Below are 27,973 nucleotides of genomic sequence, written 5' to 3' on the forward strand. Positions count from 1 at the left end.
TCCAATTTGCATGGGAAAAGGATGCAGGTACACATTCAGTAGGTTCCTGCCTGGCTGTGTTTTATGTTTATGTTAGTAAGGTAGATACCATAATAGCACCTGTGAAACTGAATCAAAAATATGGGTTTCATACATTGTGTCCTAATTGTTAAAAAAGTAATCTTGGTATTTTTATATTTTATATATTTAAACATATATATGAATGATTCATACAGCAGAAGAGCACTTTTTAAGCTCTTAAGTTTGGGCCTTCATGTTCTCCTTTTCTTTCTTTTTCTCTTTTTTTGCATTTTCTTTCTCAGCTTTCTTCTTCTCCTTCTTCTTCTCCTCCTTGATCTCCTTGTACCTCCACATGGGTGGTTCCAAAAAGCCCTTGCCTTTGCTCTTCTTCTTTTTCTTTTCTTTCTTTGGCGTCGCTTCGGAAGGCCTGCTGACATCAATCTTGGGGATGCAGCCAGAGGGGAACACGCTGTTCCTTCTCGCCATAGAGCGGGACATGAATGTGCTGTTAACTTTGGTGGAAGCCAAAGAGAGGATGCTCTCCCGCCGCTCTCTATCGCCGCAGCACGCCACAGAGATGGAATCAACATTTTGTATTGTGGGCATGACGTGTGACACCGAGCCGTTGCTGTGGCACACCGAGCTCCCTTCTAGGTCCTTGGCTGGGTGCTTTTTCATCAGCTCGGGCACAGCCAGGCGTCTCTTCCCCATCTCGGGGGGGCTGGTGGGGCACAGCGGACGGCATCCCGTTGAGATTAGGGGACTGTGGACGCTGGTGGTAATGCGCACCATGTGGTCCAAGGCCCCGTTGTCCTCGGGGTCACGAGGAAATCGAAAAACGAATGTGTTTTTGATCCGCTGGGTGATTTTTTCCCTGCTACTCTTCTGTGCTGTGGCCTTTTCCACCCTCTCCTGGAGCTCAGGCCACTCAGGGACATAACTTTCGCAGCACTGCTCCGCTACTGGCCGCATGTTGAGGCGGCGGAGACGACACAGCGTATCATAGCGACCTGTTTTCGCTGCCCATTCCTTGGCGCATTTTCCTCTTGTGGAGTCTACTGCGTGTATGTGAGCCCCTGGAAATAAAGATGGTAGAGCAGGGAAATGAGGAGAGCAATGGTTCATTTTGATTATAATAATTGTTATAGCACAAAATTCATAGGTGTTGTTAATTCCCTTAACAAAAGTATATTTGAACTTACAGCTACTGTCCCAGTGCAACATACCAGTTAGCCAACTAGCACAAAACTGAAATGTTCAATTTATCTCAACCATTATTAATGATTATTTACATTTGTTGGTTTTCAGTTCTGAAACTTGCCAAATATGTACAACAAAAACAGACAATTACTGCTCTAACCAAATAATATATAGCTAATATTTTGATAATCTCTCTACTATATGTGTTGTTTGTAGAAAAAGACCCGTGTTACGTGATGCTGCGATACGATGATGTCTTCAGAATGATCCCTTAAACCGGTCACAAACAGCGTTAGAGGCTTCAGGGAGGGACAGATAAACCGTGGGCTCAGCTACTCTCACCACCTGTGCAGTAACTGTTCATTTAGAGCTGTAAGAGTTGTGATTAATGAGATAATGTCAGGGTGTCTTAAAGACCATCATATCATAGTGCAGTATCGCTACTGTGTGAGAGCAAAGGTTATTAAACCGGTGAATGAAGGAAGCTACAAAGAATAGTGTTCTAAAAGTTAAATGGGTGCGAAAGGTCAGTCATGTGAGCTTTGGTCAATGACCTGTCTTATATTCAGGCATGAAATCTATAAACACATAAAAGACTGTGCAGTAATATGACTTCTTTTTGCCTTGGGATTTTATGAAGTTGTGATATTTTGGTTTGAGGCCGAATATTTTGCCAAACGTTTTCATGCAAAAGAAATAGTCAAAAAGAAACGCCAAAAACTCAAATGACATGTAATGGGAAATCAAGCAAGCAAAGATGAGACTCACGTACCGGCCATGAGGAGGGCAGCCATGACGTCATTGCGGCCGGTCATTGCAGCTTTGATCAATGCGGTGAAACCGCGACAATCCTTTATTTCAGTGTCTATGCCAGGGTAGTAGTTCAGCAGGTACGTGACTGTGTTGACATGACCTGCAAATAAAAAGACCAAATCAGTATTGCGTCAAATTTGTAATGTTTGAAAACCGGCCGGACCTGTATGCATTAAGATGAATGTAAACATCATCTCTTATTAAATTCTAATTGTTTTGTACTACTTTATCATCTGAACCTGACCTTTTCTTTGGATAATGTTTACTGCTTAGCTACCACTTACCTGCTTGGGATGCAATCATCAGAGCAGTGTTGCCTTCGTTGTCCTGTTGATTTATGTCTATAAAGGGACACGCGTAAAGCCCATATACAATGTCCACGAAACCTTTGCAGCAAGCCACCATCAAGCCGTTCTGTTGGCAGTAAAGGAGGATCAATGACTTGGGATAAGGCCGGGTGAAATGGCCGAAATCGCGACACAGCTCTTTTCATAGCTTGATTACTATGAATATCTCAATACAAAGCATCTGTTATGTTTGTTTGATTAATGATCTATATGAAATGACCACACGGTGACGTCTATTTCTGTGTACTCAGTAGCAGTGGCTTTAAACCTCATGCGTCCTGGTCTGATACTTGTACTCCGCAGCCCTGAACTGCTAAAACTTAAGCAGAAAAATTAAGCATTTAAATGCTAATTAAAAAATTACAAATAACATTGTAAAAGTAAATTGAAAAATAAATATTTTTGAATATAAATCATTTTCGAATTTGTTCTTCTGATGTGTCACCGGTCGTTCTCTCAGTTATTTTGTGTAGTGCTACTGCAAGTGAAGTTAGTTTAAAATAGAATAATTACAAAAAATAAAGAACAAGATTTCCATCTTTACACTGACTTTGTTTTTGTGCATGCACACACTGACTGGGACGTCACATTCAGATAATAGTTCTAACCGAGTCATTTGATCAGATGTTTTTATCATGTGCTTTATCATCAATAATGTTGTATTACAACAATTCATCATATCAAATCTGATTCATTCCATTGCGATATAAGACCCTCACCATGCCATTGATGTCCAGCTCTGTGGCCTCCTCCTTTGTGACCCCTCTCTCCAGAACTCTCTGCAGAGAAGCGACCTTGTTGTGGGCGCACGCTCCGTACAGCGTTGACGCCGCGGAGCCGTCTGTTTCCTCAGGCGTGTAGTCCGGAAGCACCGAGTCGTCAGAGAGGATGCTGTCTGAGTCGGACTCGCTCCCCGACGGACCCTCGTCGTCCTCATCAGGGCCCGAGCCCAGGTGGACATCGTTGGCTGCAGAGGCCATCTTCCAGCAGCAGGTGAGATGTTGTCGTGTCCTTTGGCTACATCTACAAGGAAGAAAAAAAAAAAATGCGTGAAATTTACCGTAGCAAGAAGAGTGTAATCAGGTGAGTTCAAGAGATGGGAAAATAGAAAAGTTCATCCTTCTATATTCATTACCAAGTTTAAATAATCTCCTCATTGTAGACACATAATTGTCAGATAATCACAGCCTTCGTGAAAGGCTTCAGATCGTCCACCCAGAAAGATCAATGGTTTGCTCGTGGTCAGATTGACGAAGGGAAAACACGTGTCTGTCACCCAGGGATTATGAGTGTGTTATCTGTGTGTCGTGAAGTGGGGGTGGTTGAACCAGCTCAGTGTGTCTTTTGCGGTTGAGTAACTGGATCAGCATCTTAAAGCCCTGCTGGACGTACAGTCGCGCTAAATGAGGAACAACCCACCTCGGAATAACCTCAGTCACATGTGGCCAAACTCATGTTTGAGCTCCTTTGCTGCTTCCTCAGGGCAACGCAACATTCCCCAATAATGTCAACTAAAATGTAAACAATTCCCAGTAAACACACGTCACCTGCGTTGTACAAGAAAGTACTTCTCTCGATGAAAAATGTTTGTGAACCTCAGACATGTCAAACGTCTTATGCCACAGACCAACGAGGAACAACAGATCAGCAAAGGAGTGAAGGTGCAGAGGAAGAACGGCACAGCTCGCAATCCTTCACCAGTACAGAGAAATCGCTTCGATCAATCTAACTGAACATAAAGAACACTCACCATGAATCAACCAGTTGTAACTGCAGATGTATCCACCTGTCGGCCGGTGTAGATCACGCCCTTGTGACTTCTTGTTGGACGCTTTCTGATTTGCTCCAACACTCCTACTGTGATTTCAGAGCAACAGAGAGGTCCCGGTTTCCTCCTGGGACTGTAAATACAGGTACTTTACCGATTTCCATCCCACATATCGTTGCGATGTGGAGAGGAGGAGTCTCTGCAGACTATTCTCAGAGACACTTGAAGTTCAGCTTCTGTGCTTAGCTCATCCCAATTACAACAGCTTTATGGAGAGGATTACTTTTAGGCCCTTTCATCTTTCAACACAACAACACTGTTGTCCATATCTCCTGCTAGTTTGAATCGTTTGAATTGTTCAACTAAAGATAGTTTCTTGAAGTTTCACACCATTTTCCTCTTATTTTCTTTGTTATGATATTTTGGGCAAATAATTAAAATAAGTTATTGTCATAAATGGCTATGAATAAATACGACTCATAATGAAACGGCCCAAATCAGGCTGAGATTGAAAGAAACAACAGTCTTCTGTCACAATCTTTTATTAAACAAACATGTATGTTTTCTGTAAATAGAAATAATAAATGTAAATAATAATGTGAATTGTTCACTGTAAACTGCTTAGGCCAAAGGAATCTGATGGATTGTACAGACGGACCAGCAGAACACAAACCTGACCTGCTCTGAGCTGATGGAACACTTAAAGGACTCAATAGTTTAAACATCAGTAAAGGTCAGTCCACAGATCTGCAGCGGCAGCCGAGGCTCAGTGATGATGTTTCTCAGACGTATCGCACAATAAGCCTCATGCACAATTTCATCTTTTATAATTTGGTCATAGTAGAGTGAATCTGGTTGTAAATGTGTCCTAAATGTCAGATTTAGAATCTTCCTGAAAATGATTTATATCTGAGCAGCATTCTTTGAAGTGAGACTAATATAGATTTTTTTGTTTTGTCCCATTGCAGGTTTTGCAATTTGGTAGTAGAAACCTTTAAATGAATGAAACAGGACAAACACAAAAAACCCTCACCCAGGACCTATTGACCCTCCTCTTATCAAGCAGGGCCCGAGATCCCACTGCAATTTAACATCTGTCCCCAGATTGTCTACTTTTGTCCTCCTTTTGGACGGCAGGCAGGACGACAAAATTTGTTTTTCTCTGTGAAGATTTTTTAAATTATACTTATAATTAGCCATATGCTAAAACAATCATATAATATGTGCTGATATAATGCTGCTGTTCATGTGGTAAATCAAGCACTGATTTCCCTTCTTTAGCATTGCATAGATTGAATTTCTAATTTGAAATTCAACTAAATCATTCATTAGACATCATCTAATTACTTTATCCAACTGTCCTGATCAGTTTAGTCCCTCTCTGAAATTATTTAGATAAGATGAGAAACTACTTAACCAAAATGAGGAAAAAGAGAAGGGTGGAGAGAGAAAGGTGAAATTCAGTGGAAAAGTGGCATAATTAGCTCAATCACTCCTTTTGTTTTGTTTCTGGCTGTTTCAAAATGTGTCACACATGTACTTTAATGCAGCTACAAATCAATTGTAAATCGAAATATATGTTTTTGATCTAACTTGGATTAGTTGACTATTTTGTTTGTTGTTTTGATTAAGGTTCCAGACAGATCAGCCGACAAGGACTGTTGTTGGATGAAAACAACCAGGACTTTCAGACGCAGTTCAAGAGGGCTAGAAAGTCCAGTGGGGATGCAGGAGACAAAGGTAACACATTATCTGTTCTACTCTTATCTACTGTGATTTTTTGAGAAATACTGCTCTGTGCCCCTCTTATCTCAACCAGGTGAACTATCCGAAAAGAAGCAGGAGCATCGGAGTTCTGACTGAAGATGTTTCACTTTGCCAAAACCCATCATGGATGCATTTGCACTTTTAAATACCAAAAGCAGCACCAAAACAGAAAAAAACATATCTTTATATAGGCTAATTAAGGTGTGCGCGCATCCATGTACACATGCATGCACATATAGTATAGCCCATGTTGTGGAGAGATCAGTGCTTTTCATCGTCATGTCAGCAGTTTTTTAAAGCTTAAGAGAGCATTTTTTTAATGTTTATAGCCGTAATCTGTAATCAGTGGATTGACCTTTTGGGGTAATGTTGGTCCACTTGTGACGTGACTGTATTCTTATCTATCTTTGCGTGCATGGACCTTTCCATTTTACTAATATGTCTCACAGAACAGAGCAGTCAAAGTAATTTCTTCCTGTCTTTGGGTTCACTGATTTTGTCCTTGTTTTGTTTTGTATGTATTTATGCATAAATATTCTTAAATCACACCACAGCCTGCCACGACCCGGAACAGCTGTGCTCAGAAGATCATCGACTGGTGAATGCTTAATCTTGGCTTTCAGATTAAATCGGTCGGCCTCCATATCCGTCCTGCCAGCTCAGTTTGCTGTGTGTGGGACATTTCCACGTGTTGTTTTTTCCCCATCAGAGGAAATGCTCTCGGTACCTGTGGGGACAAAAGAGAGCAGACAACTGCCCTTTTTGTCAGAGAGGCAGCTTGTTTAGCGGTTAGAAAAATCATGTATTGTGGATCATCTTTGTTGATCCGCAAGTGCAAGTACGTGTCAGTGTCTGGTGCTGCTTTCATTGAGTTTGAGTGAAAGTGTGTCACGTCCCTTTCCCGGTAAGGTTTTTGAAATTCCTCTAAAACAATAATATGTATACTGGTAACCTCTCAATAGAGTTTGTACATTTTAGAGGTGATCGTTAACATTCTCTTAATTTGGAATTTTAAAACATTTGTTTCTGGCCAGCTCATCTAAAGAAAGCGTATCACAAGTCAAAAAGGAAATATCATCATCTAATGACTCCATACATAAATCTTGTCTGACCCCCAGGTTGGGAACCAACCATCACACTATACATTCATTCGGTGTCTGCTCATCTGAAGCTGTTAGGGGGTTATTTCCTGTGACAGTAAGTCTTGCTCATACAATGACAGCAATGAAGGCCCTGCAGCCACAGTGCTTATACCGAGGAGAGAAGCTGATGCGGGAAGTGTGAGGGGAGAGTGGATAGGGGGCAGAAGAGGAGGCGGGACTTGGAAGCAGATGCTGGCACAGCAGTGCAGCATGTTAGCCACCACCCCCTCCCTCATCAAAGCCCCTCCCATTCCCTGCCTCGCTGTCGCTCCCTCACTTATTGCTGGTCCCTCTCATAATCTTTGTCCACTATCTGACCACCCAGAAAGGCTGACGAGTGGATGGGAGTGCTGTCTCCCAGGAATTTTCTGCTATTATTCTTCAAATCATGGGATAGAAGCGGGATCTGTCCCAGTGGTTTCTACTGTTGGGCTGGTTTGGTTGGACTACCGTGGAGCTCTTGGTGCACTTTACCTCCCATCTCCTCAGGGTTTCACCACAGGAATAGCGTGCGTGTGTGTGTGTGTGTGTTCGTCCAGCATGAGGTCTGCATCAAATATTCTTGAGTCTCGCAGCAGGAGTGGATCATCATGAGAGGGGGTCACCATCAGCGAGGCTGTGGGTGTCACCACCTGTTCAGAAAACTCCTCAGTAAATGTGGCTGCTGCTCTGTTCGGGTCAGAGGTACGTCGATGCTCTTCCTTCTTTTACTGTAGCTGTTCTCTGACTGGGGAGTACGGTCTCACTGATGCTTCTACACAGTGTTTGGCAATGTTTGGGGATGCACTCGGTTGTTATTTATATTATATATAATACATCACAGCCAATGGTTGTTTTCAAGTCAAAGCTAATTTTATAGAAACTTCCTTATTCATGTTTTTTGCAGTACCTTTTTTTAATCATTATTAATGTTTTCTATTCATTAATCCCCCAGACTCATTGTGCTTGTCTCACTAATAAGGCAGCAGCATTTGTACAAAGCTTTCAAATAAAAAAGCGTGATTATTGTAATCATTATTATTGGTTATATGAAACAGCCAGAAAACGAAATCTGGTGTTGTTTACAAAATCATATGCTTCTTGACGTGTGTTCTTCATATTTACACACGTCAATAAAAAAGTATGAAATAAAAACACATATTCACTATTACAAACTCTGACATGCTACTCGCTGGACTAATTGTTTTTATTCCTTTTGTGAATTCCGATTAGCTCCCACAGAGTGGTTGCTCGTATTCAAGGCCTCCCGGTTTATATTATCAACACAATGGGTGTCCTGTTATTGTCTCCACCAAGAGACTCCGTGAGGAAGTGTGGGACTTTGTGTCTGTCTGCGGTTAATGTTCTGCATTCTGCCGCAGCAAACTGCAAACGATTTTGGGTGCCCAGTTATGGCTCAATGCTCACAGACCTTTTTATGGTTGCGGTGACTCAAACTCAACTCAACTCAAAAACTCCTTCTCTGCCATTGACTGCCTGCAGCCACCTCATGTCTCTTAAATGGTCCCCAGCCGGAAAGGGCAACTAGAGATAACACAGTTGAGTGCGTCTCCCACCTCAAGCCACAGAGGCACAGTGGAAGAAAACCCTTGGACGTTTGTTTATGGCAAAAACAGTTACTTGTATTGTTAAGCAACCAACATGTGACAGAACTAAACACACAGACGACTGCATCACCGCTGCTCGGCTGCCACATATATGCTCCCCCGGGCCCAGAGACACAGATATTCTGTGCCTTTTTATTTATTTATTGAATATTAATATTAGAAATCTGCTAAGATTAAAATGGGAGGGTATTTTTGTGTGAGATGTGCAAATAAAAGACTAACCTGATGGATATCACACGTTGCATGTAGTGCATGTTTATATGCATCCATATATATGGATATATATGTATCACATGAACCACAACATAAAATAATTGGCGGGAGCAGAAACACATTGAAACACACTCTTGCAGAGTTAATTGAACCAAAGTTGTTTAACCTGCATCAATGAAAGTTTGTTTTTTCCTGTTTTTCACTCAAATCCTCCAAAGTAAATCCAGTACAATCTTTTCATACACAAAAAAGTCCCTACACAGTAAATCCAAGCTGTGCACTCAGTGCTGGACTACTTCAGCTCACTCTAACAGGGACATTCCCTACGGAACATCATTAACGTTATTGATCGATAGATTGTTAGGTTGATAGATAGATATATGTTGTTTATGCTGCTTCCTGATCAAAGAAATATGTTTCTGTTAGTACCTGTTCAAATATATAAATGTTAACTTGCTTGTTATACTGTTATGATCAGGTCTCTGGCCTCTCAGGTTAACTTGTTTTTCTATAATAATCTAGTGAAAACCTTAATACCAGTATCTGCAAACCAAATGTTATTGCACTTTTGTTCAGCAGTGCGTTTGAAATATAGGTGCACACTATGTTTAAATTCATTCTCAACAGAAATCAGATATGGAGTCACATAAGGATCTTTGTTGCTCTCAATATGCTTCTGATTCACTTTCTCAACATTTCTCTCTCTGGAAAACTAGGCTTTAGTACATAGAAAGACATGCACAATCAATGTTAGCACAACTTAGAAGTGGTTTAATGTGTTTGACAGGAGAAAAAAGACAAATCTACAAAATATTAAGGATAACAGACTAATGTCCACGACTTAAGAGTCTTTGACTCTCAAATGCGCTTAGCTTAGTAAGCCTTAGCTTGGCTGCTAAAATGCAACTACATTTTCTAATTGGAGGTAGAGATAAAACCTAGATTATTTTATGACCCAACTGATCTGTGGTTGTAGTGAAATTGTTAACCATCCTTTTAGAATTATTAATGAATAACATTGTCATTTGACTAGACTTTTGGAGTTCAATTTGTGCAAACTATACTAAAATAATGATGATAATATTCATTTACACTGGTAAAGACTTTTTATAGACTATAATTTTCATATCAGATGCATTTTTCTCGACTGCCTGTAAAACCTGAGTGAGAATTATTTTAAACTGCACCTTCACAGAAGACTCGGCTTGAGAGCAGAGGCAGCTGTACCCACACTCACTCTGGAACGTGCACAATCCCCGACACACAGAAAGGTCCCGTTAAATCCTCTGTTGTTCCAGTTGCTCTGGGAGTGATTACAGAACAGCTCTTCTCTGAGCTCTTTCTTTGGACTACACATTACTACTATAATGTGGTGTCAGTATTGCAGTCATACAAAGTATCTTCCAGCCGACTCTAAATGTATCCTTTCTGTTCATGACTCACTGTGGGTGAATTACAATAAGGAACGCTGCTCGCCTTTTCTGTTTGTCTTTCTTTCAAAGTCGATCTGCCTGTGTGGTTGGAGGAATACTTTTTCTGGGGAGCTTTTTCCGGGCCGGGTAACTCCTTCCCTCTTCCGTTTTTACATTTTGAAACATTCTTAGTGCCGTTTTTGTTTTGAAATGATGGGAATGGGGGAGAGTTTGGGAGGGGGGGGGGGGGGGGGGCGAGAAGGCCATTTTTGGGGGGGGGAAGAAAAGGATTAGAAAGGGGGGGGGTTACATTCAAGGGGGTTTCCTACACAGCGAAATTGTTCATTTTCCGGTGTTTGGCAAAAGTGTTGAAGTGCAGTTGAAATCACACTGCAAAAAGTTGATTCAACTCTTACAGAGTCAATTGTACGAAAGAGCTGGAGTCCTTATCCAGTGTCAATATCAGATTCATTTGTACACTTAGTAGTTAAATTAACTCCAGGAACCATAAGGTTGGCAGTTCAAATCCTGGCTGCTCCATGTCTCGTGTTGAAGTGTCCCTGAGCAAGACACCTGACCCCTAAGTCCTCTCTTAAATAAAAAGCAGGGGAAAAACGTGCAAAGTAAATTCAATTGAATAAAAGGATCAGCTGGTATATTTTGGTTTAGGTTCTTTCTCTTCCTGCTTTTAAAAAGGTCATTGTCCAGTTCTCCAGGACGCTCTGCTGTCTTACTAGAACAGGAAGCATCTCCAGATCCTTTTTAGAATGAAAGGTCTCTTAACTTTTTTCACCCGTGGCGATGTCTCGAGGAGAATGAATGGTTTTATGGGATTTGGAGTCTTTATTCGTATGACTGGATCTCTTCAAGGCATAGAAATGATACGAGCTATAAAAAATGATCAACAAAAAGCCGCTCCACTCTAGGAGGAAAACTAAAGGCTTTTTAACTTTATCCGAATATCGAGTAAGCACTACGAAAGATTATCAAAACAAAATTCACTCCTTGAGGAGGAAACAAAGGACTAAAAAAACATTAACCGTTAAACTAAATCTATGATACAAAACTACAAAATCAAAATAACTCAACAAAGCCGAACACAATGGCGTGGTTCTCGAAGCTTGAAAAACTGGCGAGGCTGGAGCGGACGCTAGTTTGGGGCTCCCTTTTCTGTTCTTGTGTCTTTCTAATACCCCACCACCTCCCTTTTTAAAACTCCTTCATTCTGCAATCTCTCTCATGGAGAGTTGCATGCTCTTTGGCTCAATGTCCAACAGCTATAAAGTCAGAGAAGGGCCTCCAGATAAAGTATGTTTGGGGGAAATGTACTTAAACGCCAACAAATCTCGCCGTCTTATTACACACACATCACTGAGGTTCAGAAACTGCCATGACTCACTCTCCATCAGTCCACCAGTAAGGTCATCACTGCCAGTAAGCGAAGACGTCAACATGATGACTAACAAGCACACAAGTGTTGAGTGTGCTTGATTTAGGAGTGCGTCTGGTTATTAGCTAGAGTGAAAACAAAGCATTGACATCAACAAAAGTATTAATTATCAATAGGACAACAACTGGCACCCATCGTGAAAACAGGGATTTATAACCAATTTATAAATCAAGTCTCAGAATTGATGTTCACTCATTATGAGAAATAGACGCAGGTTGAAGTTCTAGCGGATTATGATAAAATACAGTAGTTATTACGCAGCAATTGACGGCCTCTGCGGCCTGAAAATGTGCGTAATAGTTAAACAGAGCAAACAAAAGTTGAACAGCACACGGATATTTGTGCAGCATTTAGCAGAGCTTGGCAGTTAAACGCACACACTTTATTCGATTAATCACTCAAATCGAGTCAGGTCATCAGGTCACGTTGACCATTATGCACCATTAAGAGTCAGTTCATAGAAAACGCTGATGTGTTTGTATAAAAGCCTGCAGAAAGGTCCACTTTTTGTATCCTTTCAACAGATGGTAAGGTGGTTAATCTCGATAGATAAAAAACAACAGCACCAGATGTCTGTCTTTGTTTAGGATGATAACACACAATATGTGTTTATTTGAACGTCTGGACATTTGCACCAACTTGTTCTGTTAACTTAATTCTGTCATGTTCTTACTTGAGTCACAGGTTTATGGTGCCAGACACTAATTGTTATTTTTAACTGCGGGGAGGTTTGTTGGGCTCTCCATTCATTTGTGTGGTTTTTATTGGTAGACCAAAGATTAGGTTGTCTTGCTTTAAAAGATGGTACTAGATGCTACGCTGTAATTATCCAATTATTCAGCGTCCCTTAGAAAGTTTATGCCGTGGTGATGGAAACGATTCCCCGGGCGTTTTGGAGGTTGAGGAATACTTTGCTTTATGACTGAATATCTTCAAAAGCTCGGCAGTTAAACATACACACTTTGTTTGATTAACCACCCAAATCGAATCAGGTAATAAGTCCAGGTGGACGTTTTAGCGAAATTTGAAGAATTTTTTTTCCTCAGATATTGAGCCGAGAATGCTCCATATGCACAGACAAAAGAAATAGAACCGCACTACCACAAGTATTCCCATTCAAATCAATGCGCTAGACATTGTTACGTGAGTAACTAATGCGACTGGTGACGTTTCACAGTAACGGTTGAGGAGTAATGTTACGAAGCAGAGAACCAGTCAATAAAATAGTAAACCCTCTTCTAAGTGTGTTAGTACACCAATGATAGATCATGTGATTACTTATATCTAAAAGGGGATTTTGTGGCAATGAACTGTTACATAAATATGACCCAAATCTGCAGTACCCGCTCTGCAGAGCTTTTTTGCGTCTTTCAGCTAATTTTGGGGAAATCATTTCGGGCTGCAGGAGCTGTTATCAGCAAACATATTAGACATACTGACAGTACACCTACTCATTAATATAATAAACTAAATCAAAACTATGACCCTAACCAGACTTCCAGTAAGGGTGGATAGACTAGAGGGAGTTTATTGGAGCAGCGAACAAAAAGTAATCGTGTTGGTTGACAAGTTCGGGCGATCAGCAGCCGCACTGTGGGACAAAGAAGGCACGAGGAGCAGATGTGCTGCTTTACTTTAAAAACTGTAACTGGGTCAGTTGTCAACATCCAGGATGTATTTGTAAATGTATCTTCAAGTCCCTGGTGTACCTCAGTTTGGCGGTACCTACCGAACCATTTTGTGATGCAGCACATAGCGGGAAGCAGTATCGGCTAGCAGCAACAAACGCAGTTAGAAGAAAGACTATTTCAAAGTAAATAACATTAAATACCAAAGACTGTCAAGTAAAAGCAGTAACCACTGTAGTAAAGACTACATGTTGAAAAGCCTTCCTGTGGTTTAGGAATGAAACCACTCATTAGTGTAATGTGTAGCAAAGAGTCGCTAATGTGTGTGTGTGTGTGTGTTAATGTGTGTGTGAATGTCTGGCTTTTTAATTCTCTTAGTCCATCACTCTGCTGGATTGATAAACCGTGCGTCGGCGCTGTTTGGCCGTGTGCTGTAGACAACATGAAAGAAGCTGATTTGTAGTTTTCAGCGATGAAAGCGGTGTGGGCTGAGAAGTATTTTCCCTGGCAGTATTCCAACAGGATGTGAAGCAGTCTTAACCCCAGAAACGACTGGGCTTGAATGCAATAATGATCATTTCCTACGTGAGCATGTACGGAATATGAAGCACAAACATTAGTTACATCGCACACGCAAAGAAATGAAGGCCTGGCAGGTGACATGTTTAGAGCTTTAGACATGTTTCACCTCGATGAGCTGTCACCGCCCGAGTAATTCCTGCTGTTGCTGACGATGACCATTTATGGGGTTTTAATGGGGAAGATGGAACTCTCCCAACCTTCTGCTTTAACAGATAGGGAGACCTTATTTGAATTAGGAAGCAGCACAATTATGTTCTTGCTTTCATCCCACACCGTAATTATTATTATACCATATGTGAGAAGAAGCATCTTGTCTTTATACACATTAAGTGCAACAGACAGGATTACTGTCAGGAAAAACTGACCCATGTTTTGTTCCTGTTTGTTGCCTTAATCCATCCATCTGTATCTGTAATGTGGCGCATGAGAAACACCACTAAAGAAGTTACACAAAACCCAACGTGGTCACAGAAAATAACTTCCCGGACATAAGTTGGATTTTACCATGCGCTTTCATGGACAGATCGACAAGAAAAAAATGTTGAACATCATTTTGATTTGCGCAAATCCTGCAGGATGCATTCACAGCATGGATGCCAGCAGGCTGACTGTACACACGCGCTGGAGTCCGGATGATGGTCCAGCTGTTCTCTGTGGGAAAATGACACATTACATAAGTGTCATAAGCAAACATGACAAGCCGTGTTGCTCAGCTCGGAGGTGACTTGGACGTCACGTTGACCATTATGCACCATTAAGAGCCAGTTCATAGAAAACGCTGATGTGTTTGTATAAAAGCCTGCAGAAAATTCCACTTTTTGTATCCTTTCAACAGATGGTAAGGTGGTTAATCTCGATAGATAAAAAACCGCACCAGATGTCTGTCGTTGTTTAGGATGATAACACACTATATGTGTGTATTTGAACGTCTGGACATTTGCACCAACTAGTTCTGTCATGTTCTTACTTGAGTCACAGGTTTATGGTGCCAGACAGTAATTGTTATCTGCGAGGAGGTTTGTTGGGCTCTCCATTCATTTGATATCATATCTAGCGGCTCGCTAACATCGTCATTGCTAGCATTTTAGCATGCTGATTTTAGCGTCACGCCACAAACCGCTAACTCCTTCTCCTTATCTCCATCAATTATTTGCCTTTTTAGAATTGCTACATCTACAGACCTACCCTCATCCTGTCCCTCTCCATCATCCCATTACACAGATGGGTTTGTGTTGTTCACTGCATGAAGTACCAGGCAATGAATTAGTTTGATTACAGTCTTTTTTTAATTCAACCTACTTTACTGGTCTGCATTGTTTAGTCTGAGGCAAGAGACTTTTGTCTGACATTATATTACATAAATGTAGAGTGCATGTATTTTAATAAAATCCTTACAAAAGATTGTCATCAATGCGGTGAACTTATTATACAGTATGTGTGCCTGGAGAAGTTTTTGCTGAACGATCTGACATTAAGAGGAACTGAAATGAGAAAAGCTCATTATTTAACACTTTACTGTCAATGGGACGTCTTGTTCAATGGCAGTATCAGGAGGTTTAGGCAAATGGATGACCCAGATATCCACTGGCCTCTTGAAAGCTTGTTATTATGATTGCAGCTTACATAAATGTGCTGACAGGAAATAGTGGCTTCCGGCACGAGTCCAGATTGACAAAATGAGCCCCCTGAAAGATTCAGATTTGCTGAGATCAGCAGAACAGATTGAAATGTAAATGCTAAAGTCGTTGATTAAAACAGTGTGGTAGACCATCTCGTACCAGTTTCCATAGTCGAGAAACGTGGAATCTGGTCCAGTCTGAGTTGTGGACGGGGTCAGTTCAGTGCAGATGAGATGCGATCAGTTATAAAAGATTCAGGGTATTGAATTCTTTCTCAATGATCATAATGCTCGAAAGACCAATGTCCTGTTATCTGGGTGTCAGTTGAGACAGAGGACATAAGGTGCACCAATGCAAAAGAAAACAATGCGTGTGTCACTGGAAACCTGATCAGTTATGCTTTACTTCAACCGCCTCTTCACTTCAGCATTGTCTCTTAAACAGCTTATGAAAGACATCTAAAAATGCTTTTCATCAGAGATGAATCAGAGCTTCGGTTCATGTCACAGAATTTATTGGTTTACGTTTTTTTTTTTTAAATGTCTGACAAATGGACAGAGTCAAGCAGCCTTATGTAATCTCCACTTAAACGTATGAGTCCTTCCCTCGTGAGAACTGAGGTACAGTAGCTGCAGCTACTAAAGTTACAGTTAGAGCTTAACACAGGAAATTGACCAACATTTTTGTGCAGAAATCTGTCTGCAGGATTTGACCTGAAAGTTTGTACCCCACAAATAACATCTGTATGTTAACCCATTCCTTTTCTGTTTTTTCCTTGTCTCTGCAGCAGAGTCGTACTCTGTGGCAGGCAGTACCGGCAGCATCACCCAGTCATCGGTGGGCCATGTGCCCCACCAGGCCTCCGGCGGCTCCAGCCCCTGCTCACACTCCTCGGCTGGAGGAACACGGCACCCTGTCAGCACTCTCAAGAAATGGCTCACCAATCCCGTCCGCAAGCTGGGCGCTGACGCCGGAGGAGGAGCGGGAAGAACGGAGAAGCAGATGTGCAGTTTAGACAGGAGGCAGCCACCATCGCTACTTTCCCAAAGTGAACCTCAGCCGAGGCCTCAGGAACCGCACAACAACAACACTGTCCTCCCGTCGGGAGATATGGTGAGACTCTAGAGAAGGCTCCTGAGGAAATACTTTTTATGTCCTTTTATTTGTAACGGTTGTTGCGTTTGTGTTGTACAGGTGTGGACAGACGGTGTGTCGAGTCCTACGACTCCTCCAACACAGACGCCCTGCCAGAGACACTTATCTGACCTCCCGCAAGACACAGACACTCAGTCCTCAGTAACGTCTCTATTCTGCTCTATTCTAGTCCATTCTGTTCTATTCAAAGGCCTCAGCAGATAAACTGCAGTTGCAGGTCAGCCAACTTGTCAAGATGGAAATTCTGTGTCACATAATAATATGCATTAGAAAATAAGAGGAAAACTGAGTCGCATAACCAAATATTGCGCTCCCTGGTGGCTCGACCTGAGCGCAACATAAGGGCAACAGGTCAAGGCAAGTGAGGCGTTAGCCAAACAAAATCCAATACATAAAACGTAACAAAAAAGTATTTATTTTTCAAAAGAGCAACACAGGGATCAACAAGGACTGTCAGTGGCACCAAAGAAAAGATTATAAACAACCCCCCCCCCCTTCCATTGACCGGTGCTTAGCACCCAAAAATACAGTGGGTGGTGCTCACTCTAGCCTAGGGTACAGGTACACCTACGTGTATGCAATATGTAAACCCCGGAGTATCTTACCTGTCCTCATTGACCCTGTGCACACAACCAAAAGATATTACAAAAACACCAGTAGGCTGTTACTAATTCAATTTTAACACAAGCCAGTGCTCTTCAAACCGCGGGCCCAGCTCAACACAAAAGAGCCTCCCCCACTGAAAACATTGACTCTATGAAGGGGAATGGTTGATGGGAGATCTGGAACAGGTGTGGTGATTGGATGAGGGGAACCAGGTGTGCACATCTGTGAAGTGAGAGAATAGCTTCAGGGTACCGGATAGCTACACACATTATAGTTAATAGGAACTGGTTACCGGATTTCGTTTTTGGCAGAGGGCCAGCACAATCCACCAATACATGCTGAAACGGTTCCCCTATAGCCGGGACCGGGTGAAGAGGCGCAGGCTTAATAACCTGATTACGCTTCACCGTGACCTGACATACATGGCATGTACGGTAAAACAAAGACACATTTCTCTTCAAACCTGGCCAGAAGAATTGTCGCAGCACTCGGTCATAGGTCTTCGTAATACCTAGATGACCAGACCAGAGATGTTCATGAGCCAGAGATAAAACAGACTGTCGGTACTGTGTAGGAACAACAATTTGACTGACATTACTCCACTTGTTATCGAAATCCACGCGAGATTTCCATCTCCGCATCGGGAGATCATTTTCCATAAAATAATCGATTTCTTTATTTTTAGCGCTCTCCGGAGCAAGAGCCGCAGCAAAACACTTGGCTAAAGTAATGTCCTCCTTCTGAGCAGCAATTAGATTACTTCGAACCATGGGCAACCTAGTTGTCTCTTTGGTGGACGGATCACACTGAACCTTAGGCTGGACACTCGGCTCAGCAGTAGACTGAGGAAACACAGGGGAAACAGTCTGGCCATTCAACTCAGTCGCGAACAGAGTATCCGACAAAACAACTGCTTCACCCAAGCTACGTGCTTGAGCACGGGTGACCACACACACAGGGAACACTTCAGGGAAGTCCTGAGCCAACACATCAGGCTGCAAGATCTCAGGTCGTTCTAGAATTTCTAAAACTGGCATAACTTTACCACCAGCGATGTCATTCCCTAGCAGAAATGTGATGCCTCTAACGGGCTAAGACGGGCGCACCCCCACTTTAAACACTCCATTTCCAGAGTATCACCCTCCATCTCCGGGGCTAGTGACACTGGAGCCACTAACGCACGCACTAAACCAACCTCTTTTGGTCGTTTGCTTGGCTGTGACAGCTTGCGTTTCAGCATAAAACAGTCATTCTTTATGTGACCTGTTTGGTGACAGTAGAAACACTCTCGTTCCTCAGTGGAGCGGAGTGGCGATGGCCGTGGCGGACTAGACCGCATTCTAGCCGAGGCAGAAGGAGTAAAAGACCTACTCTCATATCGGAGAGTTCCAAACGTTTGTTTGTGTGATAACACAAACTCATCAGCAAGCACAGCAGCCTGTGCTAATGTCTCCACCTTTTGCTAATTGAGATACGTCACAATTCGATCAGGCAGACTATTCTTGAATTCTTCGATGAGAACTAATTGCGACGGAGTGTCAAAATTAGTCACGTTGCTCGCCTTGCACCATCTATTAAACAGAGTCTCCTTCTCGCGGGCGAACTCAACAAATGTTTTGCGAGACAATTTTTTTAATGTTCTGAACTTTTGTCGATATGCTTCAGGCACTAGTTCGTAGGCACGAATCACAGCCGTCTTAATTGTTTCATAACACAAACTATCTTCCGAAGATAGTGCAGCTAAAATCTCCTGTGCCTTCTCTGTCAGCTTACACTGAAGCAGTATTGACCAGACCTCTTTTGGCCATTCCAGTGAGGTAGCTACTCGCTCAAAAGCAGTAAAATAAGAGTCTACTTCCGCCTCACGAAATTGAGGAACCAACACAATATTTCTGCTCACCTCAAAACCTCTTGTAGGAGCGGAGGGATCCAGGTGTATGGACCTATTAGGGCTAGGAGATGGAGCTATACTCAACGCAGCAGCAGCAGCTTCTAGTTCTAGGCGCTTTAGCTTCACCTCTTTCTCTGCTGCTATTTCTAATGCCATTCCCGCCTCAATTCCTAACTCCATCTTCCAAATAGCCAACCTGTGACTATATTCTGCATCCCGCTCTTTCTCCTGCGCCTCAAATTGCAAACGTGCTAGGCGTAGCTTATGGCGGGCCTCATCGCTTACCTTAGGTGAGGAAAACGGAGAAAATCGGGGCGCCGTACGAGGAGGCTTCAGATCTAAATCAGGGGCCGCATCTAAAGGAACGGGCTTATCCGCAACCAGCCCTCCATCAACTACCTCTTCCTCACAACTGTCCTCTGCGCTGGAAGACAAGGAATGTGAGATAGCGGCCTCATTAGCAGTCGCACTGCTGTCCGTACCAAGCACTTTTTTGCTTACCAACATATTTACAACCGCTTCCTTTAATTCTGCCTTTAGCAGAACTGGTGAAAATGCAAATTCAAAATGTGCCGCAATGGCATACAAATCCTTTTTTGTGCAGTGATCAATCTGCTCCACAGAAGGATCATCAAGAAAACCCTGAAGATCAAACATGCTCATGTTGTCTTTAACTCAAATTAACCAATACTACCAGCCTATTGGACATGTGTACTGCACACCAACACTCATCCAACCTGTTGCTTACAAAGGATCAAAAGATCCCGGACGAGCCCCCATTTTATGTTACGTTCCAAGCCAAGGTAGATTTTTTTGGGGATTTAAGTCTATTTGGATCAGTATTTAGATCAGTGGTGCTCTCGCCACAAAATTCTTCTCTCTCAATGATTGTAATTCTTTCAGTAGAGTCTCATGAGTTATCAATGTATAAATAATCAAACAGACTTTAATGTCAAGACAACAACCATAAAACATGCATCATCCCTCTATACCATGTTCACCCTTATTGCTATGTGAAATACAGCTATTTCACCAATTGTTTCAAATGTAGAGCACATATTTTTGCGTTTTACGGCATATTTTAACGAACACAGACAGGCATAACCCTACTCTCCTAGTAACTCTACACTAGTGGATACTCTTTGTGAGGCCCTGTGGAGTGGAATCAAACCTCCGGGCTTTTCTGGCCGGCATCTGGAAGTAATCAACTAGCAGAGCAGTCTGAAACAGTCTGAAACGGGTTAGGGTTCGGGGGTCCGGAGTGTCCCTTCACAACACCCGAGCAGCCCCAGCTAATTGGCCAAGGTTCAATCCAAGGGCTCCTCGCTTGCCTCCTCCCCCACCACGGCATCAATCTGTAGTTCCTTCCTTTCTTGCCCAGCCAGTGGTCCAGTTCCTATAGCATTGTTTGACATGTTCTGCTTGATAGATGACTTGGAACATTTTAATTTCAGAGACACCTGAAACCTTCTCGTGCGGTTACTAAATACAAAAAAATATTATTAAAATGCCAATTCATTCTCAAACAAAACTAAATGAACCAATTATTTCTTTAAAGCTTCTGGTAGTCTCAGGTACAGAGTCTGACTCATAAAACTTTTGTTATTTTCCCATCGATGAATAACATTTTAATCAGGAAGCTTGAGAGGAGCAGGTCAAAAGACGTTGTTACTTTTCAACAAACTTTACAGTGTTACCCCCATTTTCCAGTCTTTATGCTAAGCTAGGCTAACTTGATATAAGCACCAGATATCAATTCTTCAGACACATTTCACAACAGCCACCCTCAGCATCACTAAAAAGGGAGTATAACATTGTTCCACAGATGAAGGGCTTGATACTACTGCTAAACTTTATACCATATTTCAGCAGAGGCTCAGAGGGCGCTTTAGATGGAACTCATGGATTTTGAGTTTGAGTACTTGATGCCCAGTGGTAAGACATCACTCCTTCACTCAAGTAAAAGGACCATACAAAATTGTAAGGATGCTTTATAAGGTGATCACAAGGGTCAAAAGAGGACGAGCCATTGGTTTCATTATTAGCAATTTGCTGTATTTTATAAGCTTAACAGGTAGCTATGCCTTCTGAACAGTACCTGAGTAAATGCACCTGTGCCTCACAGATCCTGCTACTCTTCTGTCGGCCTCCGCTTACTGAAAGCTGCTCTTGTTTGTCTGTTGCAGAGTCAGAGATCCAGCATCAGCACTTTCCAAGGCAAAGACGTCTGCTCTGCGAGTGACGACTCAGGGAGCCAGTGGTCCGGCGCAGTGGACAGCGAAGAGGAGAGAAACATTGCCCTTGAGAAGAGCATGCAAGTGTTGACCTCTGCTTTAAATGAGTTGTTTGTTTACATTTTGGGAAAAGCACTCATTTCCTTTCTTGCAGAGCGCTAGACCAAAAGCCATGTCACGTTCGTTTAATAAATATGAGGCTAAAACCGGCAGACAGTAAGCTTAGCTTAGCAGTAAGTCTAGAGACAGAGTGAAACAGCAGGGCTTGTCCAAAGGTAGAGTCTGCCCACCATCATCTCTAAACACAGTAAATTCTATTTGAATTATTAGATTAATAATTAGAATGAAAAAATACAGTATATAAACGACAACTTGTGGTTTTATGAGAGGAGAATTTTTGTGTCCGTGGAAAGTGACTTGACCCCTGTGCTTTTCACTGTGATGTGGTCATGCATCCTGCACAGACTACTCGCCAAATGATCACAGTTTGACAGACGGGATATGATATCAAAAATACTATATTTGACTAATTACTAATATTTAAATAGTGAGCTTAGGATGTGCTGCAAGGCAGTATTAGTTTATTTTGGACTGAGTCCAGCTGATTCCCCCTTTACAGTTCTCATACCAAGCTAACCGAGTTGTCTCCCGTTAAGACCTGAGAGTGATATCAACCTTCTCATCTAACATAAAAATTGATTAACCATATTTCCCAAAATGTTGAACATCCTTTACCGTGTAAAATACATTTTCTTGTTTTTATTCTGCCAAAAATTTACATTTACATTTCTCTATGCTCTTTATTTGCTGTTTGAAACCCGTCCGTCAGATATGTGCTGACGGAGCTGATAGAGACGGAAAGGTTGTATGTGGAAGATCTTGGGCTCATAGTGCAGGTGGGTCCCTCTTTCAGCTTTTAAATAACCTTCTCATTTCTACATAACTGAGATCCCTTATCAGTAATATGCTGTAACATTCACGTCTCAAAGCAAGAGACAATTTTCCCATCTGGAAACCTCTGATTTAATCGGTGAGGTGTGTATGCGTGTGTTTGTGTGTGTGCGTGTGTGTAGGGCTATATGGGCACTATGGTCAATCAAGGAGTTCCAGAGGACCTGAAAGGAAAGGACAGGATTGTGTTCGGAAACATCCAGCAGATCTATGACTGGCATAAGAAGTGAGTCACACTTCTACTACTTAGCTTGTGTCATGTCACTCGTGGCTGTTTTATTCCATGTGTGTGTGTTTGACTGGATGATATTCCTCCCTGACCTTCTCTGCTTCGTGTCACGCAGTTATTTCCTGGGAGAGTTGGAGAATCGTGTGGCTGATCCAGACAGCCTGGCCCAGCTCTTCATCAAGCACGTGAGTCTTCAGACCAGTGAGTTACAGTTTGCAGGAAGGTTGCAGCCGTCTCACTGATCACAGCTCTGACTGTGTTTGAAGCCTTGGGCCCTCGCCATCCAGATGTGTTTTCATGTAGCAGATTGGTTTGTCTGCAGGTGCTGCTGCAGAATGAACAGTCTTGTTACCGTCAGCTCTCAGAGTTGACTATCAGCCTAAAAGATATTCCAAAGAGGCGTAATTTATCTGGAATTACAGACCTGAGAGCTCTATAAGATATATTTACGGAACCCTTGAAGATTTTCAAAAGCGGTTGTCACACCACACAAGTTAATACAAGGAATCTTGAACTGGTTATGACACAATCTCCGTTTGACCTACTTAAGCAAACAAGACCACAAGTGAAAAGTTCTCGTTCTCTTTCTACATAGTTATTCTTAGTACTTAGTACAATTTCATGCAACATTAGACAAAATAATTTGCACAAACCAGATCCAGCTTTGCTGCTGACTTCCTTTGGCCAGGATCAGAGCTTTGCCTTTCTGCTGGTCCCTTCTGGTTCCTGCTGGTCCCTTCTGGTCTCTACCAGTCCCTTCTGGTCCCTACTGGTCCCTGCTGGTCCCTTCTGGTCCCTTCTGGTCCCGTCTGGTCCCGTCTGGTCCCTTCTGGTCCCTTCTGGTTCCTGCTGGTCCCTTCTGGTCCCTACTGGTCGCTGCTGGTCCCTTCTGGTCCCTTCTGGTCCCGTCTGGTCCTGCTGGTCCCTTCTGGTTCCTGCTGGTCCCTTCTGGTCCCGTCTGGTCCTGCTGGTCCCTTTTGGTTCCTGCTGGTCCCTTCTGGTCCCGTCTGGTCCCTGCTGGTCCCTTCTCAGCTCAAGCTTTATTGCTGGGCATAGACACAGAATAACATCTGGATTGAAAGACATGGATTCAGCAGAAAGAATGTTGGGACTGTATCTCGTTACAGCATAAAAATAAACTGCTGGAAAATAAATTGGGAAACTATTGCAATTTGGCTTTTCCAGCACAGCTCCTCTATCTGCTTCACTCAGTGTTGCATGCTGAATTAAACCACAGAAATTCAAACCATTTCTTTTTCAGCCACCAGAAAAAAAAGAGTCACATGCTCTACAACCTTTTAACACCCCCCCCTAAAAAACTGGCGAGGAGGCTTAATTCTGCACCTCACACAGATTATTGGAAATATTTACCACATAATCTCTCTCTCTCTCTATCCAGGAACGGCGTCTTCACATGTATGTGGTTTACTGTCAGAACAAACCCAAATCAGAACACGTTGTCTCTGAGTTCATTGACACATATTTTGAGGTGAGTCAACTTTTTTTACCACAGCCAATACTAGTGGAGCTTTTTTAGGAAAAGAATCTTCATATTCTTTCTATGTCACCCGTCAGGATCTCAGGCAGCTGTTGGGCCACAGGTTGCAGCTCAATGATCTGCTCATCAAACCTGTTCAGAGGATCATGAAGTATCAGCTACTGCTGAAGGTTTGCCTTTGAGCGTGACTGCGTATCTGCAGGCATGGCACAACATTCAAGAAAACAAACAAACTTACCAGGGAATTACATTATTAATCATGTAACCACTGTAATAAAGTCCCTTTGCAAGGGACAGTCAGGTGCTTTAAAATCATTACAACTCTAAATAAACCTCTCTCTGACTTCCAGGACTTCCTGAAGTACTACAGCAAAGCAGGAAAGGACGTTGAGGAGTTGCAGGTATGAATACATACAGTTAGCAGCTAGTTTATCAGGGTCACCTAAAGCCAAAGCAGTCTAAATCAATACAGCCCATGCAAAAATCCTCCCCTTTTAAAGACCATGATGTCCAGATGAACATGCAATATTTGTACTCAGTACTATTCTGAATCTGTATATCACAAAAGCATTGTTTACACTTACTGATTGTCCCACGTTCAAATTCTCTCATCAGAGGGCGGTGGAGGTGATGTGCTTCGTGCCAAAACGCTGTAACGATATGATGAATGTGGGCCGGCTGCAAGGTTTTGAGGTGAGATACAGATTATCTCCTCTATCGTCCTCAGAGACGCAAACACCCATCCAGCGTGACTTCCGGTGTCTGACAACGTTTGTGAGAAACACACACACTGTTTCAGGGGAAAATCACGGCTCAGGGGAAGCTGCTGCAGCAGGATACCTTCTGTGTCAGTGAACAGGAAACCGGCAGCAGAGCGAAGGAGAGGAGGGTCTTCCTGTTTGAGCAGCTAGTCATCTTCAGCGAGCCAATTGATAAGAAAAAGGGCTTCTCTTTGCCAGCGTACACTTTTAAAAACAGCATAAAAGTAAGTGCCACTGTGTTTTGATGCATCTTTTAAAACCTCTGTGCGTTAGTGTGTTTTTCGTTATGTTTATCAAGGATCCTGTGTGCTTCAGGTCAGCTGTTTGGGTGTGGAGGAGCAACCTGAGCACAATTCATTCTTTCTAGTCCTGACCTCCCGCGGGACTGACGGCAGCGTGGCGCGCTTCGTCATGCAGGCGTCATCACCGGAAATACAGCAAGCTTGGTTCGATGACGTGAGCCAGATCTTAGAGAACCAGCGGAACTTCCTTAATGGTTACAGACCTCAGTGTTTCTTCAAAAAATCCACGCATTCAACAGTTTTTGCTGCTTTTGAGTAATGTGACATCTCGTCCTGCCGACTGCAGCCCTTCAGTCCCCAATAGAGTACCAACGAAGCAAGTCAAGCAGCCTGGGCAGGAACGTGAAGTTTCCAACTGCGTCAGCATCTGGTCTGGGACCTCACTCCTCAGCATCCATGGGCCGACGGCCGCAGACCCGCCCGCTGTCTTACAACACCTCGCTGCCCTCTCTGCATCCCCCGCAGCACAGCCCGGCCTCCAAGGCGGTGAGCGCGTGCAGCAGCACTCTCCCGGAGCATATCTCTGATATCTTCTTCATTTGACTTGTCTCTCTCTCTGCTCTGCAGCTCAGTTTGTGCACAGAGGGGAAACACGGCCGCTGGGCCTCCAACGGGCTGCCGCCCTGCAGCCAGCACGACATGCAGGTACATCCGCCTGTCTTCACACAGCGCTGAGAGGGGTTTTTAAATTCCTAAGTGGTAACGGCAGCGTTAAAAAGGTTTGTTACCCGTTGGTATCCAGCCATGAGGATATTTTAGAGATATTTATGTTTGATTCGTGTTGCTCATATACAATAAAAAGTCACCAATCCCACGTTAAACAGGTTTCAGATTACTTCTTCAGTTTCTTACATCACATCACATAGTATCTGGCCAGACAGCTTGGTGCTAATTTGGAAAAAAAACATGTCAACACAAAAACAATTTCCTTCTCGGGGGGAACGTTTGAGAATTTATTTTTTTGCATTTGTAAACATAAATGTAAAGGGCTGTTTGCAGCGGTTGAACCGGCTGCAGTGATGTACTCGTGTACTCCAGGTTGGTCCTACGGGACATTTGTCTTCGGTGCTGTTACAAGTGCATCACAGGACATCCTGTCTTCCTTCGCACACTCCGAAAAGAGATGGAAGTGGAATGCTTGTTTGTTGTCCTGATCACTGATGATAAGGGGAAATTACTCTCTCAAGTTGCCTTTGTGAAATATCCTGTTGTTGTTTCTGTGTAGATTTACAAACCTGGTCAAACTAAACTTTAGCAGGTGCCAATGAGTCATCCAGTTAATGAAAACACACTGATCTGCTGTTTTATCTCAAACACTCAGACATCCACCAAGAGGAGTGACATTCAGGAGTGACACTCCTCCACCAAGAGGAGTGACAAATGTCACTTGTGACATTTGAGATATTTGCCGTGATTTCACAAAGTGTTTCCATCCTGCTTTAGCTTCAGAGTACAGACAGGTCTGCCATGCAGCTAAGACCTTTTTTTATGTCATTTTCCGATTTTTATCAAACTGTCCCAAATTTCATAAACTGAAACTGTTTACAGGGGTAGAGTTGTATAATGTTATATTAGGATGAGGACCACGTTATTTTGTCATCTGTTGGTTGAGCAATTATAAACACTTTTATCTTCCTGTTTAGCCGTTGTTCTTCAAATTGATTTAATACCAAAAGTAATGTAATGACTAAAAGGACAGAAAGATAAAGTTTCTCCTCATAGATGCTGTGTGTCATTAATAGTCAAACTAATTAAATCTCTTTGTAACAATGGTAATATAAAGTAAGAATGTTTTTTCAACTATTACAACACTAAAACCAAACAAGTATGTGGGATGGGTTAAAATACAATGAAAGTCGTTTTGGATAAAAACGTCAGCTAAATGACATGTAATGTAATGTCAAGTGATTTAATTAAAGTTTTTTTTCCCTCTCAGGATGCGACCGCCAGTTTCCAGGCGATCGCATCAGACGAGACTTCACATCAGCCGAACGATCCCGACGAGCTGAAGGAGAGGGAGCAGTAACCAACCTTCTGATGTAGCAGCGAGTCACAGTGCTCCGTCAGCATCGTTTGATTCACTCCTGTATAGTGTCATCAAGGTCTCAGCGTCTCCCATCTTTACTTTGTTTTAATAAAACTCCCTCCAAAATACCAACATGCTTTAGGTAAACCCGGGTTTAATATTTGTGATCCTGTTGGTTTGATTGTGTCCGTTAACTCTGAACATTCTCATGTCTGCAGCTGCCGACACGATGAGATGAAATGTGTGAAAGTATTCTGAATTCCATATTGTATATGTATATATTTCTTACTTTTTTCATTGAAAACACATGCATGGATATTTTTGTAATGCTTCATATTTTCATAAGGGGCCGCCCCCCCGAGGACTCTGATCTGAAATCCCTTCATGCTGTCATGCTGTGTGTTATCAAAAGTGGAGACTCTGAATCCGCAAGTTTGTTTGTGCGCAGATTAACAAATCGCTGTGTTTAACTCTTTTAACCCCGTCGTTGTTATACTGTCACCTGAACTCAAGGCAAAGCTCACACCCTAACGAAGCAGACAGAGGAAAAAGGAACAAGATAACAGGGGTGTTCATTTGTGACTGTCATCTTGAATGTAAATAATCTCATATAAAATCGCATCATTAAAAGTCTTTGAATTTTGGTGTCTACGCATTAAGAAGATTGCTGTTCCGTTCTGGTCGTTATCATTTTTCCTAAAAAACATTTCCCAGCGACTGCTGTAGCATCAAACATGTCCTTCCGTTTCGTGTTTCTTTGTTGTAATCCGTA

General features: G+C 42.5%; 2 protein-coding genes and 1 long non-coding RNA gene across 6 annotated transcripts; 1 reads left to right on the forward strand and 2 right to left on the reverse strand.

Moving 5' to 3' along the window:
• Positions 1–91: 91 nt before the first annotated feature.
• Positions 92–4,342, reverse strand: ankrd33ab (ankyrin repeat domain 33Ab). 2 transcript variants are annotated; one of them, XM_040204252.2, is made up of 5 exons: positions 4,111–4,342; positions 3,080–3,383; positions 2,298–2,427; positions 1,973–2,113; positions 92–1,076 (listed from the first exon to the last, which is right to left on the reverse strand). In XM_040204252.2, the coding sequence occupies exons 2-5, from the start codon at positions 3,338–3,340 to the stop codon at positions 238–240; spliced, it is 1,371 nt and encodes a 456-aa protein (XP_040060186.1). In that variant the 5' UTR covers positions 3,341–3,383; positions 4,111–4,342; the 3' UTR covers positions 92–237. The 2 variants fall into 2 exon arrangements, with proteins under 2 accessions (XP_040060186.1, XP_040060187.1); XM_040204253.2 differs by lacking the exon at positions 4,111–4,342 and adding an exon at positions 3,496–3,632.
• Positions 4,343–7,301: 2,959 nt separating this feature from the next.
• arhgef25b (Rho guanine nucleotide exchange factor (GEF) 25b) lies at positions 7,302–27,863 on the forward strand. Of its 3 annotated transcripts, none has more exons than XM_040204657.2 (16): positions 7,302–7,721; positions 16,336–16,661; positions 16,743–16,844; positions 21,387–21,514; positions 22,264–22,330; positions 22,508–22,611; positions 22,730–22,799; positions 24,014–24,103; positions 24,190–24,282; positions 24,463–24,513; positions 24,728–24,805; positions 24,912–25,097; positions 25,189–25,369; positions 25,462–25,661; positions 25,743–25,820; positions 27,112–27,863. In XM_040204657.2, exons 1-16 carry the CDS (start codon positions 7,628–7,630, stop codon positions 27,199–27,201), a joined length of 1,938 nt encoding a protein of 645 aa, XP_040060591.2. In that variant the 5' UTR covers positions 7,302–7,627; the 3' UTR covers positions 27,202–27,863. The 3 variants fall into 3 exon arrangements, with proteins under 3 accessions (XP_040060591.2, XP_077948230.1, XP_040060592.2); XM_078092104.1 differs by having other exon boundaries at positions 25,748–25,890; positions 27,101–27,848; XM_040204658.2 differs by lacking the exon at positions 16,743–16,844.
• On the reverse strand, positions 22,179–24,876 carry LOC144388934 (uncharacterized). Its single transcript, XR_013453197.1, has 3 exons — positions 24,697–24,876; positions 23,268–23,660; positions 22,179–22,942 (listed from the first exon to the last, which is right to left on the reverse strand). It is a non-coding gene; the product is annotated as an uncharacterized LOC144388934 (long non-coding RNA).
• Positions 27,864–27,973: the final 110 nt, after the last annotated feature.

This window comes from Gasterosteus aculeatus, chromosome 17, assembly GCF_964276395.1.
Source record: "Gasterosteus aculeatus chromosome 17, fGasAcu3.hap1.1, whole genome shotgun sequence".
In the NCBI taxonomy this organism is placed as follows: domain Eukaryota; kingdom Metazoa; phylum Chordata; class Actinopteri; order Perciformes; family Gasterosteidae; genus Gasterosteus; species Gasterosteus aculeatus.